Raw genomic sequence first — 15,840 nt, forward strand, 5'->3', positions numbered from 1 at the left:
TAATGCAACCCAGCATTTTCAGAGAGCTGTTTTATCTTCCACAGAAACAAGGCTCAGAAATTGAGTTACCTCTTAGTAATGCACAGTTTGATGAAAATCCTTCAAACCTTTTCCTCACTCAATGATTCCACTGTTAATTTTACTGGGCAACATACATGCTATGGATTTTCTGTACAAAGCCACTTTGGAACAGATTTTCTGAAAGTTTAACTGGTGCTAATGTGTTTCCCATAGGTAGCTACAATAGGGAATTTAGAGTTATGACTAACATTCTATTCTTAACTCATCCCAATTCACCTAGGTTTTGCAGTGTTCGGGCAGTGAATAATCCCCTATGAGCACAAGGATGAGTTCTGATTTTGAATTGTTTTTTTTGTTCATTTTGTCAAAACTCTGCTTTAAGCCAAACTTTTATCATCTCCACAATAACATAAAAGAGCCATTAGTTAACATGATGGTAAGGCCTGAGGTTTCATCACAGGGATCTGCCACTCAAATGATGGACCTCTTTCATATGTCATACACTGAATGTATTGCATATGAACAGTTTCCTGCAACAGTGATGATTATAGGGAAACAAAAGCAGCAGTTTGGCTATCTGGGAGTTCCGAGTCATCCATTCCAGATGGTGGATGTGTGACTTGCTGGTGGGATTGTGTTTCAGGTGTAAATCTTAGCCCTCTAATCCATTTTTTTTCTTTAAACAGGATGCAGATGTCAAAAGCCACCTTGTCCGACTATTTGATATTTAAGTTACAGTAGCACCCTGAGGCCCAGATCAGGATTGGGGCCTTGCTATGTGAGGCACTGTACAACCAGACGTAGATACAAACAGTGTGGAGGTGATGCAGTATGTTAAAGTTACTAAACATGCATAGTAAACTAAGTATGCCCACCTCCATATGAAATCTAAGTTACAATTTGTGTGTGAGTTAAGTGTGAAGAGACCACATAGCCCCCCCCAATGCAATAATGAAAAAAACTGAAAAGATTTAGTTTCAGCCCAGAAAAATTCTTTTCAGCTGTAATTATCCTTTAAGCTTATTTAAAATATAAAAATACCTAGAACTAATGCAATGCGCTGTCTACTCCAGTGCTGCAGATATGAGCTATAAGCTTATTTCTATTACAGCAGGGTAGAACACCCACTGCACATACTGTTACAAAGCCCCAAGGCTACAAGCATTTTCTTGTAATGCAATACGGACATTCCCATCTGCTGTCTCAGCAGTAGTGATGAAATTGTGAATTCAATCATTATATTCAGCTCAACAAGATTCCATCGATGACAGAGCATGGAATTTGCAGCACTGAACTATTCCATTCACCACTGCCTGAGACTGAGCAACTCCATTATAACATGCATTCTTCAAGGAAAAGGAAGGATTAGTCCAGATATTCTATTTTCCATTTGCCAAAGAAATTTTAGTTTCCCTTAAAAAAAAAAAAAAAAAGCCACGATGCATAACGTGGTACTACCTTTTATAGTTATTTTCACGCATCTTTAAAACAGTTACTGCGTTGTAGTCTCAGTTCACTTCACACAAGCTACCACCACAAATGGCACCCACAGCAGAGGTAACAAGGACCGAATTTTTAGGGAAACAATTAACTTCTTATCACTAGTCAGGGTGAGTCACACTAGGAATTGAAGCAATGGGAAGCTTGAACAGTCACTGCATCTGCTATAGCTGTTTTCTGGATAACTAGAGGTCTTCATCTTTTAATACCACCCTCTCCCACTATTTGATATGTAAGTTACAGTAACACCTTTCATAAGCAATAGTTTTTAAAATTTCTGCTGGGTTGAACTGCCCTGTTATACTAAAACACTAGCAAAAATCTTGAAAAGGGCACATTAATAAATGATAAAAGTTAGCTGCCCCCAGCAGAATACTTAAAGATGAAATCCTGAATATACTTACAGATTGCTTGGACAATCATTGTATCTACTTTGTCTGGGCTGAATTTCAGCTTGTATCGGGAGAGGCTAAAAACAAAGATATCGTTATTAGCTGCACCCCTGGCACTCCACTGCAAAAAACATATATTCTCCACCTGTTTTATTTTGCATGAATGAGTCCAGCTGTAGGCTCATTCACACTTGTTTAATTTAAAGCCAAGGACTGGCCTCTGCTGGATGTAATGGGAAGTTTGGAGAAGCACTGCTGCTGGTTGGTCCCATAACAACTGCAGCACACACAGTACCCAGTATGATGGGCTGAACCAAGGCACCAGAAAGGAGAAGCATGGCTGGCTGGCTGGCCCTCTGCATAGTCTACATGAACACAGTGGCAGGAAATTTGCTGTTCATTACTTTTTGCAAATTTCTTCACAAAAACAAATAGAGCAAGTATTGCCAGTTTTGCAGCGATTGGGATTGATCCACAGGAAACTGTGTCTATAAAGTAGTGAAACTCAGGAGTGTGACTGTAGATAAACTTCCCTCGTCCTTCTAACCTCATTTTAGCACAAGCCCAACATCTATACTTTTGAAATACATTCTAGGATCTTGCATCACACATTTGGATTATTCCAAAATAAAACTCTGCCTGTACATAGGGATTTGTATCTTCAAAAAGCTGCACAAACATTAATCCTCTCAATTACCCCAGCAAGGAAGGTAACAATCTCCCTTTTAGAAGAGTAAACAAGAAAGGTTCAGCAACTTGCCCAAGGCCATGCAGTGAGTTTCTCTCAGAGTCTGGATTGAAACTCAAGTTTCTAGCACCTAATTGTGTACTTGTCATGGCTGTGTGCAGAGCTACTGCTCTGCTTAAATCTACAGTCAAGAACTCTGCCTTTATTTAATGTTTATATTATGTACCACTGCGATATGTACATGGAGATATAAATTACATATCCATGAAACACTGAGTCCAACTTTTACATTAAGCACTGAAGTATCAGATACCTCAGTGGTGGTGAATTAATGTAAAATTCATTTTCGTACTGCCAATGACTGCATTTTAAAGATACTATTCAATTACGTACATAATATACAAGAAAAAACTACTCAACTCAGGTTAATGCTACAGCAAATATTGAGAGATCTGACTTGAACCTGTGGTGCTAAACACAGTGAACCTTGTAAGAGCTTGCTTCTAGAGCAAGATTGACCAAAATTAATGTGCTTAGACTTTGGGCCTAATCCTGTATTCATTTCACCCCCCCGACTCCCTCTGATATCAAACAGAGTTTTGGGTGTCCAAGGATGCAGGAATGGAATAAAGCCGGTGGAAAGTACTGAACTATGGCAACTCACCTGTGTGCCAATCCTAAACACATAGCTGCCATTTCCCGCGATGGAAGGCCGGTGATAAGCCCCTCGATTTGAGAACGAATTCCTCTCATCAGTTCAGTAACCATTGGGCTATGAATACAACTTAAATTCAGCTTATCCTATAAAATTAAGGTGGATATTAGGTGTTAACCAAGTTAAATCAAATCCTCTTACAAATTCTCTTTCAATACTACTATCTTTATAGTTTTTCTCCTACTAAGGTATACTTGTTACCCATTTATGCTAGGAAAAAAAAGTCAGAAGCAGTGACAACCTTCATGGGTAATAAACATCAGGATTTCCAGCACTGTAATCATCACACGTATTTTTCACTTTAACATCCTGGTATCAGGAGCAACAAGACTTGTAAGTAAGGCCCTGTGTACTCTGCCCCTAAGATCTGGGGCAACACCAGGATTTTGTAACTGATTAGTTCTACACTGCACACTACTTTTTATGCAGATTTTTCTATCAACAACCCACATCTGTGCCATCGAACAGGTCATAATAGAAAGCGGAGGGTTTTGTAGCTGGCTCTGGTTCTAAGGAAGGAATGTGAGATGGTTTGGGGTTTTGACATCTCGGAGACAAATGAGGATTTTAGAATATAAATCTAATGTCTCTCCTCTATACTTCCCACCTTTCAGAATACAAGGAGAATACAGGCACATATTTGGGGGCTGTGGGGAATGTGAACTCCCAGCTACCCTTATAATAAGCAGCTGCCTCACTTGCCAAAGCAACCAACAGTAAATAAGCACATCATCTGGAGGTTTCTATAAATAAGATCAGTAGGGCAACAATTTATATTTATGCTGTCTGCTTTCACAGTTGATACCCCACTGAGACAATAAGAAGTGTGCACACCTGAGTGCAGTTTCAGGATGTCCAGTTGCAGAGCAGACAACATCCTATCAACTTATATTCATCTGAAAGTTTCTCTTTCCAGCTCAGAACTAGAAACTTTTTTCTAATGAAAGCTCATAATCTGCAGCACAATCCATGGCTACAGGACCACAAAATACGGAGGCCCCTCTTCATAACATCTCAGCAGAATAAAACCAAATTAGAGAAGCAGTCAGTTTTCACCTTTATGACACCACCGAGTTTGGCATCTGCTATGGCCAACTGTTCATGGGCATCTTTTGCCACTATCTTCTTTAGAATTTTCTTCAAGTTCTTGCTGAGCTTGCCCTCTACCAGAGCTGTGCATGCTGTGGAGGGAAGAAGAGAACGAAGATGCGGCTAAATAAATAAACAAACAAACCAACCAACCTTTCTAAAATCTAACAGGTACTAAAAATACCATGTCCAACTTGATACACAACTTGATACTTGTACACTTACATTCACACCTCTGCAAGCTACTATACTAACCAAAATTGCAGTTGAAATTTTTTGATCTTGCAGTCATTTAAACGTCATAAAATGTTAGCACATTTGCTGTTCTTAATTTGAGAATATTTCTCCTCTAATTTTTCCCTCCTCCCTATATATGGAAAATCACCAAGATTGACTCCTAGCTCTGCCAACTTTGTTAAAGATAACAGTCCACCAACTTTAGAGATGTACTGAACATCCCCAGAAGCGACTAAGAAGATTTAGCATATAACTGAGTTACCCAATGCCCAATTGACTTTTCAGACCTCATGAAGTCATACATCACCAGCTCCCACCACAGGCAATAGTCCAGTATATACTCTCTGATGAGGATGTTGCAATATCCGTGAAAGCGCACTGAAGCATGAAGCCAATTTGTGCGGATGGCAGAAGTCAGATACAGCCCTTTTTAAGGTATGTGATGTGGATTTGAGGAGTTTTAAAAGAATCTTTATTTTGAAGTATAAATAAATCTGTAAAAGCTTCACAAACCCACAGGACATATTTTAAGAGGTCACTTATGCAACTCCCTTGACAAGTTATCTTCATGCTCCATTGACCTTCTGGGATTGGTACGACATTTCCAGCCTAGCGTGTGAAGCAGAACCCAGTGACCCATTATTTCAAAAAAACTTGAAAGAAAGAAAGAAATAGAAGAACAAAGTAACTGCTGTGATAAATGCCCTCTCACCCTTGCTATTTGGGACATTAGCTATGTAACCTTAAATCTGACAGATAGTTCTTAAACCATTTGATATTTAAATAATGCTTAGCTACATATTTATCACTTATCTTCAAAACAATTTACAAATCCATCCTAGCAATAATCATGTGAGCTGGGTAGTTTAAGTATCCCGGATTTCACAGATTCCTCAACTGAGGCAGAGAAACTGGGTGATTTGCCCAAGTCACAGAGCTTCTTCTGTATCACAGTAACAGTTAGAACCCAGGAATTCCTGGCACCCAGTGCTATAACAAGGCCACACTCATTCTAGATCGTGTGCACAAATGTAGGTGGGGAAAAAACAGTAATTTCAATCTCAGTTATGATTTCATTCCATCCCATGTTTAAAGGTGGTCTCCTTTCCTGTACTTTCCTTGTTTTGTTTTTTGTACTTGTGATCCTAACAACTCTAATGTAGCAAGACTCATTGTTTGGCCAAAATACTACATTTGACATTTATCAACTGATTTTACTGTTACGGAGACACAAAAACACTCCTTTCAAGAACATGAGTCAGGCCACCCCTAAATAACTATTAGCCTATATTCTTCTATCACTTCAGTTCAGATTATTCAGAGCCTATAATGCTTTTGTGCTTAATTCCTAAGAATCACTCAAGTGGCAGGTTTTGCATGTGATTACAAATAATTCAGGAATTCATGATCTTAGAAAAATAGGCATTTATCAAATACACAAACATATCCATCATACATCTCCATGAAGTACAGAGTAAACAGCCCTAATGAAGCTATTACTAGCATTTTATCTGTTGTCTCAGTGGTAGTGACGAAATGTTGAATCAAATCATTAGAATTCAGTACCAACACCAATGCATCATTGACAACAGGGTTCTATTCACTACTGATTTGTGCACTCATGACCATAAACACAGGAGCAAATAACTAGATTTCAATATTATTATCTAGTGTCCAGAGGCACGGCAGCTGCCCGAGAAAACAAATACTTATGGTTTTGTTCTGAAGCACCTGTAATCTAAAAGATAAACAATGAAGAAATAATAAGAGGGTGAGAGGAGAGTATGGGGCATATAATGAAAGTATGTGACCGGTTCTTTTCAGAAAGAACCAAGCTGCAAAGTTCAGAGTTAACTTTCTCATCTTTACTTACCAGCAAGGGCTTCTGTTGTGTCCTGAAACTTTTCAAAGTGTTTCAACTTCACTCTAGGGGAAAGGAAATTTATTTTTATATTCAAGTTTACAATAGAGTAGCCCTGTCCTTCCCTCTTCCTTTATGATGCATAGCATCTGTCTTAACTTCCCAAACTCCCATCATAAATATCAGGTCCCTACTTCCCTAGAACATCACAGGAGGCTGAAGTTTGATTTTCAGATCTCCCAACCTCCAAATGAAGGGAAAGGGAGTTCGAGTCTTGGAACTGTAGGTCAGCTTTCAGACCCCGGTTATTTCATCACCCAAGTCCCCCAAAGATATTGCTAGAGATCTCCAAAGAGGTGAGAAATCAAGATCTAATATTTCTAATGAAAAAATACATACAAAAAATTAAACATGAGACCATCTTTTTGTTTTGCAATTCATATTTAAAAGACACCAACTATTCAGATTTTAACACTACTCCTTTGATTAACTAGTAAAAGCAAGGAATATACTGCCTCTACTATAGCAGAGCACCAGCTCTACTAGAGTTGAGGTTATGAAACACTTTCTGTTTCCAGGTTCACTCTTCTAAGAGCTCTACAATCCAGTTACTTGGATTTCCTTGAAATGCACAGACTCTCATGGGGGCACAGGGTAGACATCCAAATTTGGGGTCATTTGACCAAGGGATTCCTGAGATACAGGCCCTCCAAAACAACTTTTCTTAAAAGTTAACAGATTCTACTTTTTTTCTGTTTTGCTTTTGCACAGCACCCACTACCCCTTGGAGGAACAATATTGAAAACAGCGTATGAAAAAGTTTGGCTCTTCAGATAGGCACATTCCTAACACTCACGAAAGCCAAATGGATTATACTGTGCATGTGCAAACAATGCCCAAGAGGTGTGGTAGGTAGTGATGACTCAAAAACCTGTATGAGTCAAGGGGATGTATTACGGCCATCAAACCTGAGCAACACCCTGGCACCGTACGCTTTAATTCGGCCGGGGGGGGGCGGGGGGGGGGGGGGGAGGGGAGAGATGAAGGCATGTACCTACAATCTGTGTTTTTTTGGTTTTGTTTTTTATTTGGAGGAAACAATCTGAGTATAGCAGAAAATTCAAAAGACTCTCAAACCATTTTTGAAAAGAAAACAAATTATACATACAAACGTTCGCTTGGATGGGGAATTAGGGGATAAGGGGTCTGGGACTGCAGAGAAGATAATGGGGCAGAAATAAATGGGTGGCAGAGCAAGTGGAAAGGATATGGGATGAGAACACAAGAGGGCCCCACATTTTCCCTTCCTAAGTGTGAGCCAGAATCCACGGTGTTTGACTCCTCCCTGCCTCTCCACACGAGCAGACATCTGGGGAAACCTGCCCTTCTGGGTGAGAAACAGAACAGCCATGCTGGGAGCATGCACCAAGAATACACTGTTGAGGCCGAAAGGTAAGGGGTGGCGAACAGGCACACTAAATGCATATCACTGGCTCTGGGGAAAGGGTATGAGAACACCGACTGACATCCGCACGTGTATGGAAGGATTTTCTATTCCCCATCAGTTTACCAGGTCCAAGTAGCCTATGGACTGTTCCCAGCTACATCAGCTGTGTCACCTCCTCAGGCCCAACTTCCTCCTCCTGGTGTAATCTTCCTCTCTGTTATCTAAAGAGTTGTGCTTGAGAAGCCATCGTGACCCAGGACAATTATCTCCAGACCTAGATTCTGACTCTAGTCCAATCCTGATTAATCTGTGTCAGAAAAAGCTGTATTATCTGTAACAGAAGCAAGGTCACCGATAAAGCTACCCTCTCTTAACTTACTAAATTGCACTTACATCATCTCCAACAGCAGCTCAAGGCTTATGCTGCAAGGCTGAGTGAGACAAACATCTTTTCAGAAACATTGGAATTTCATAACTGGATCAGACCAAAGTCCATTCAGGCTAGTATCCTGTCTGACAGTGATCAGCATCAGACATTTCAGAGGAAGGTGTAAAAAGCCTGCAGTGGGCAGATGTAGGATACTCTGCCACAGCCACACCCACCCATGTTAGGTTTCACCCTGATCTCTAATGCTGAGACTGGCTTAACCCCTGAAGACAGACGTTTAATATACCTGCCAAAAGTTTGTCAAACTCAGGATATTCTTTATATTCATATAAACGTCCAATCCCTTTTAGAACGTTAAGGTTTCAGCTTCAACGCCTTCATGTGGCAGTGAGTTTCACAGTTTAATTACACACAGTGGGGAAAAGCATTTCCTTTTATCAGTTCTGAATTTCTCACTTTTTAATTCCACTGATCTCCCCTTGTTCTTGGGTCAGATCGTTCTTCTAATATTTAAGAGCTGTGAACTATACTGAAAAACAACGCAGGGCCTTGCTCCTTGATCTGAACATACAGTTATCTTCCAAAGCCAGGTTGCCAGCCCCTCAAACTGCTTACATTTTATTTGCCTTTTCAGGTGTTTCAAATTCTCTCCATAAACTGTCAACTTCCTGGAGTTTCTTCTCATCCAGGACCTGTGGATAAAAAACAGAATCATTAAACCAATGTTTAAAGATGTTTGGGATCATTGTTTGGTATAGAAACCGTGACCCCACTTTTTATGGTGCATCCTGCCTGAAAGCTGATGTTAGTTGAGTCAATGGGCTAGCTCTTAGCCATCCAGTCTCTGACCACTACTTACCATTTTCTCTCCAGTTCTGCCCCACCAATATTTAACCATGTTAACAGCGTTTTACTTTCAGCAGGAACACAGCTACTGTATTGTTTTTCGCCCCCCAATAAAGGCAGGCCCTCTCTGAACATCTGCATTCTCTCTCTCTTTTTTTAAGAACCAGGCTTATGGGAAAATAAATACAAAACAAGTCACCTTCATAGAGAGCCTCAAGGTCCTTGAGGAAGAAAGAGGCTACTTCTAAAACAGAGCTCCCCCTCTTTACAGTACAATGCAGCCATACCAATACAACCTCAAGAGTAAATTGATTAACAGACTGATATTTCAGCTTGCTGTCCAAAAAAAGAAATCCTTTAGGGAGCAGAGGTGGGTTGAGATCACAGTTATACTAACTACTCCACCGTATTCTGCGTTCACTTAATTTGCAGTGCACTAAGGCCTGGTCTACATTACAATGTTTCTCCTGCCAATGTAACTCGCCCACTACCCTGACCTAATAACTCCATTTCCACGAGAGGCATAGCACTTAGGTCAATGTAGTTAGGGAGATGCAGTGTCCATGTAGACACTGTATTACTTACATTGCCTGTTGGCTGTTAGCCCCACGCCAGGCTCAAAGCTGGAGCCACCCCACCTCTCACCCCAGGGCTGACAGTGCTGGGCTCATGGTTGAAGCCCCGCTGTTGGAGGGCTCCAGCGATGAGCCTGTCAGCCCTGGGGAAAGGGGGATCCAGCAGCGAGCCCCGTGCAGGCCTGATAGCTCAGGCTGTCAACCCCCCACACTGCCCCCTTAAATCGGGACAAGGACTCGGGGTGAGGACATGCACCCCGACAGGAGGGCAGCGTGGATATGAAAAACTGCAGCAATTAATGTGGTGGCTGTACGTTGACCTAATTTAGGTCAACAATTTTGTAGTGTAGACAAGGCCTAAGAATTCTTAGTAAAATGCAGATGGACACAGAGCCAGCAGAAGATCCCCGGGCACGGGATGGGCAGCCAAGACCCTGGGCAGACAGCTGGGAGCGGATCCCTGGGTGTGGGGCTGGCAGATGGGACCAGGAGCGGAGCTGGGTGGCGCTCCCTCCATCCCTGTCATCCATGGGGGCTGGTCCAGGTCCCAGCCACGCCCCCCCCCCATGTTACTCTGCACCCTCCTAGGGAGGCGTACCCCACAGGTTGAAATCCTCTATTGAGTTCCCCAATTCCAATTCCTCCTCCTTATTCAGAACTGAACATTTAAACCAGTGGTTGTCAACGTTTTTTCATTTACAGATGCCTAAAACATGTCAAATGGAGGTGCAGACCCCTTTGGAAATTCAGACTATGGTCCACAGACGCCTGCCATAGAAGGCTTAGGCTGAAAACTGACTAACCAAAATTCAACTATAAATGTTGCAAGTGCTCGGCAAGGCATTTGACACAGCGTGAGAAAGAGCGCTAAAGTGTGGGTTTCTATGGTGGTGGTAACACTTCTGGAGTATTCACATACATTTGACTGATGAGAGCACCAGAATGCCTTTTCTGGGATCTGAAATCTGAAAAAGTGCCACCATGGCTTAACAATGAAGTAAAAGAAGCAGTCAGAGGCAAAAAGGCATCTTTTAAAAAGTATAAGTTAAATCCTAATGAGGGTAATAGAAAGGAACAAACTCTGGCAAATGAAATGTAAAAATATAATTAGGAAGGCCAAAAAAGAATTTGAAGAACAGCTAGCCAAAAAATTCAAAAAGTAATAGCAACGTTTTTTTTAAGTACATCAGAAGCAGGAAGCCTGTTAAACAACCAGTGGGGCCACGGGATGATTGAGAAGCTAAAGGAGCTCTCAAGGACGATAAGGCCATTGCGGAGAAACTAACTTAATTCTTTGCATCGGTCTTCACGGCTGAGGATGTGAGGGAGATTCTCAAACCTGAGCCAGTCTTTTTAGGTGACAAATCTGAGGAACTTTCACAGACTGAGGTATCATTAGAGGAGGTTTTGGAACAAACTGGTAAACTAAACAGTAATAAGTCACCAGGATCAAAGGAACTCAAATGTGAAATTGCAGAACTACTAAATGTCGTCTGTAACCTATAATTTAAATCAGCTTCTGTACCAAATGACTAGAGGATAACTAATGTGGGGCCAATTTTTAAAAAGGGCGCCAGAGGTGATCCCAGCAATTACAGGCCAGTGAGCCTGACTTCAGTACTGGGCAAACTGGTTGAAACAATAGTAAAGAACAGAATTATAAGACACATAGATGAACATAATTTGTTGGGGAAGAGTCAACATGCTTTTTGTAAAGGGAAATCATGCCTCACCAATTTCCTAGAATTCTCTGAGGGGGTCAAAACCGGGTGACTGGGCAACAAAATGGCACATGAGATTCAATGTTGATAAATGCAAAGTAATGCACATTGGAAAACATAATCCCAACTATACATATAAAATGATGGGGTCTTAATTGGCTGTTACCACTGAAGAAAGATCTTGGAGTCATTGTGGATAGTTCTCTGAAAATATCCACCCAATGTGCAGCGCGGCAGTCAAAAAAGCGAATGGAACGCTGGGAATTATTCAGACAGGGATAGATAATACGACAGAAAATATCATATTGTCTCTATATAAATCCATGGTATGCCCACACCTTGAATACTGTGCGCAGATGTGGTTGACCCATCTCAAGAAAGATATATTGGAATTGGAAAAGAGTCAGAAAATGGCAACAAAAATGATTAGGGGTATGGAACGGCTGCAATATGAGGAGAGATTAATAAGACTGAGTTTTCAGTGTGGAAAAGAGACAACTAAGAATGGATATGATAGAGGTCTATAAAATCGTGACTGGTGTGGAGAAAGTAAATAAGGAAATGTTATTTATTCCTTCTCATAACACAAGAACATGGGGTAACCAAATGAAACTAATAGGCAGCAGGTTTAAAACAAACGGAAGTAATTTTTTCACACAACGCACAGTCAACCTGTGGAACTCTTTGCCAGAGGATGTTGTGAAGGCCAAGACTATAACAGGGTTCAAAAAAGAACTAGATAAATTATTGGAGGATAGGTCCATCAATGGCTATTAGCCATGATGGACAGGGATGGTGGCCCTAGCTTCTGTATACCAGAAGCTGGGAATGGGTGATGATTACCTGTTCTGTTCATTCCCTCTGAGGCCTGTCACTGTCAGAAGACAGGATACTGGGCTAGATGAACCTTTGGTCTGACCCAGTATGGTCATTCTTATGAAACTTCATTTTCATAGTAACCTATGGTTGACCCCTTATACATAGTCTGCAAACCCCCAGGGCTCCACGGACCAGAGGTTGAAAACCACTAATTTAAATGAAGCCCTGGCCCTGTGGAGTTCGGGATTTCTAGATCATTTTACAGGCAGACAGTGTGGTCCTAGCAGCAATAGCACAATCAGGAACATCTAGAGAAGGAAGCAGCAGCTAAGTAGAGCAAATGGTAAAATCAGCTAAGAAGTTCTACTTCAGACTATTGCAATATGAGTATCATAAAATAATTTAACATACCCTAGGGTGGGTATTTTTGGTTGAATCCTGCTGGTGGCATTTTCCAAAATTAATGGGGGGGAGGGATAGCTCAGTGGTTTGAGCACTGGCCTGCTAAACCCAGGGTGTGAGTTCAATCTTTGAGGGGGCCATTTAGGGGGGGGGGGGGGGGACAGTACTTGGTCCTGCTAGTGAAAGCAGGGGACTGGACTTGATGACCTTCAAGGTCCCTTCCAGTTCTATGAGATAGGTATATCTCCATATATTATTATTGTTGTTTATTTAATGCCGGGTGACTTCCCTCCTTTCATTAAAAATTTATTTTCTACACTCAGACTTTGTGCTTGTAAGAGGGGAAGTACTGCCTCTTAGAAGCATTCAAGGGATGGTGTGTAATTTTCCCATGTTACTGGTTTTGTGCTGTATTGTTGAAAGGGGACCCCTAGATATTAAACCAGGCCCTGGTTGCTGCTGACTCCACCTGGCACACAGGTTACAGAGTACACCAGTTCAGCAGCATGGCACATCAGCCTATCTAGGATTATGTAATGATAGGGTTGTGTGTCCAGTGAAAGATGTGGGAACTGAATCTTTGCTTTTCAAGTATAGCGGATGAATTCTCCCAATTTCAGCCAGCATGCAAATACACGTGTACACCAGTCAGGCCAAGCATTTTACATAAACAATAGCAGACAAAATTAAATATTTAGAGGGAAATCATTGAGGACTAGTGAGGGGTAAACACCACAGTTTTTGCTGATACAGATTAACCCGGCTACATGCTGAAACCTAACATTTACAATTACACTTAGTCAAACAGAATACTGTAAATCAGTGGCTCTCAAACTTTTGTACCGGTGACCCCTTTCACATAGCAAGCCTCTGAGTGCAACCCACCCTTAGACATTGAAAACACTTTTTATATATTTAACACCATTATAAACACTGGGGGCAAAGCAGGGTTTGGGGCAAAGGTTGACAGCTCGTGACCCCCCATGTAGTAACCTCACAGCCCCCTGAGGGGTCCCGACCCCATTTGAGAACCCCTGCTGTAAATCAAACCTCATACGTAAAGGGACCTCTGCAGGGTTAGGAATGAATTTATCTCTGCACTACACTGCATGATTGGTTAAGAACATTAGAACGGCCGTATCGGGTCAGATCAAAGGTCCATCTAGCCCAGTATCCTGTCTACCGACAGTGGCCAATGCCAGGTGCCCCAGAGGGAGCAGATATAACAGGCAATGATGAAGTGATCTCTCTCCTGCCATCCATCTCCATCCTCTGACAAACAGAGACTAGGGACACCATTCCTTACCCATCCTGGCTAATAGCCATTAATGGACTTAACCACCATGAATTTATCCAGTTCTCTTTTAAACGCTGTTATAGTCCTAGCCTTCACAACCTCCTCAGGTAAGGAGTTCCACAAGTTGACTGTGCGCTGCGTGAAGAAGAACTACCTTGTATTTGTTTTAAACCTGCTGCCTATTAATTTCATTTGGTGACTACTAGTTCTTGTATTATGGGAATAAGTAAATAACTTTTCCTTATCCACTTTCTCCACATCACTCATGATTTTATATACCCCTATCATATCTCCCCTTAGTCTCCTCTTTTCCAAGCTGAAAAGTCCTAGCCTCTTTAATCTCTCCTCATATGGGACTCTTTCCAAACCCCTAATCATTTTAGTTGCCCTTCTTGGAACCTTTTCTAGTGCCAGTATATCTTTTTTGAGATGAGAAGACCACATCTGTACGCAGTATTTGAGAGGAGGACGTACCATCGATTTATATAAGGGCAATAATATATTCTCAGTCTTATTCTCTATCCCCTTTTTAATGATTCCTAACATCCTGTTTGCATAAATTAATGGAGGTATCCCATCTCCTAGAACTGGAAGGGACCTTGAAAGGTCATTGAGTCCAGCCCTGTGCCTTCACTAGCAGGACCAAGTACTGATTTTGCCACAGATCCCTAGGTGGCCCCCTCAAGGACTGAACTCACAACCCTGGGTTTAGCAGACCAATGCTCAAACCACAAAGCTATCCCTCCCCCCCAAAGGGGATACGTCCCTTTTACCCCACCAGACGGAGCCACCAATTGCCACTGCCATAGGAAAGGGTCAGAACTACCCTCCAAGGAGCCACGCGAGGTAGACAACGATTTCGTGGCGCAGGGAACGAGAGTAAATCCTCCCTTTCCTATGTTAACCTGCTCCCGCCGCCTGCGCACCTGGGGCAAGCCCGGGAGATGAGACTCCGTACCAGAGCCAGGCTAACTCCTGCCAGACCCCGCTCTCCAGCTCGGTACCGGCGCTAGGCTCGGGGCGCCAGGCCCAGCTCGCGAGGGGCCGGCCTGGGTAGGGCGACCAGCGGCTGACGGAGGCTGGGCTCTCGCCGCAGCCACGTGTGTGGGAGCCGCAGCCGGAGCCAGAGCCCGGGCACGGCGAGCGCTGCTGCTGCCGCAGAAGCGCCCGCGAGAGCTACGGGCCGCCCGGGGAACGGCGAGGCGGCGGCGCGCGGCCTACCCCTGCCCCGCGCCTCACCTTGAAGACGGCGTATCCGGCCGCGGTCTCGAATAGCACCAGCATGGCGGGCAGAGGTGCGGGACCGGGTCAGCGAGAATCGGTGACAACTGGGGCCGCAGCGCCGCCGGGGGAGGCGCGGCAGGACCCGGCCACGTGCGGGAAGAGGGTCCCAGCTCCCAGCGGCAAGACGCAGCGCACACGGCGAACCGGAAGTGAGAAGACCGGAAACTGTCCGGCCTCGCCAGAACGCGGGGGCGGAACTCAGCGGATGACGCGGCGAGGCTGCGAGGAGAGCGCGGGGGCGGGGCTGTGAGGAGAGCGCGGGGGGCCGGGCTCAGCTGATGACGGGGCGGGGCTGCGAGGAGAGGGCGGGGGCCGGGCTCGGTGGATGACGGGGCGGGGCTGAGGGGATGGGGCGGGGCTGCGAGGAAAGGGGCGGGGGGCCGGGCTCGGTGGATGACGGGGCGGGGCTGAGGAGATGGGGCGGGGCTGCGAGGAAAGGGGCGGGGGGCCGGGCTCGGTGGATGACGGGGCGGGGCTGAGGAGATGGGGCGGGGCTGCGAGGAAAGGGGTGGGGGGCCGGGCTCGGTGGATGACGGGGCGGGGCTGAGGAGATGGGGC

At 43.7% G+C, this 15,840-nt stretch overlaps 1 protein-coding gene and 1 non-coding gene across 2 annotated transcripts in view; both read right to left on the bottom strand.

Moving 5' to 3' along the window:
* NOP58 (NOP58 ribonucleoprotein) overlaps positions 1–15,448 on the bottom strand; it is a 34,493-nt gene extending 19,045 nt beyond the window's left edge. The window contains exons 1-6 of the mRNA XM_054044247.1: positions 15,238–15,448; positions 8,954–9,030; positions 6,516–6,568; positions 4,373–4,497; positions 3,266–3,402; positions 1,926–1,990 (exon numbers count right to left, since the gene is read on the bottom strand). Coding sequence (XP_053900222.1) covers positions 1,926–1,990; positions 3,266–3,402; positions 4,373–4,497; positions 6,516–6,568; positions 8,954–9,030; positions 15,238–15,282 — 502 coding nt within the window. The 5' untranslated portion in view covers positions 15,283–15,448. The remainder of the gene's footprint in view (positions 1–1,925; positions 1,991–3,265; positions 3,403–4,372; positions 4,498–6,515; positions 6,569–8,953; positions 9,031–15,237) is intronic.
* LOC128845821 (small nucleolar RNA SNORD70) lies at positions 6,150–6,238 on the bottom strand. Its single transcript, XR_008446734.1, has one exon. It is a non-coding gene; the product is annotated as a small nucleolar RNA SNORD70 (small nucleolar RNA).
* Positions 15,449–15,840: the final 392 nt, after the last annotated feature.

This window comes from Malaclemys terrapin, chromosome 11, assembly GCF_027887155.1.
Source record: "Malaclemys terrapin pileata isolate rMalTer1 chromosome 11, rMalTer1.hap1, whole genome shotgun sequence".
Lineage (NCBI taxonomy): Eukaryota > Metazoa > Chordata > Testudines > Emydidae > Malaclemys > Malaclemys terrapin.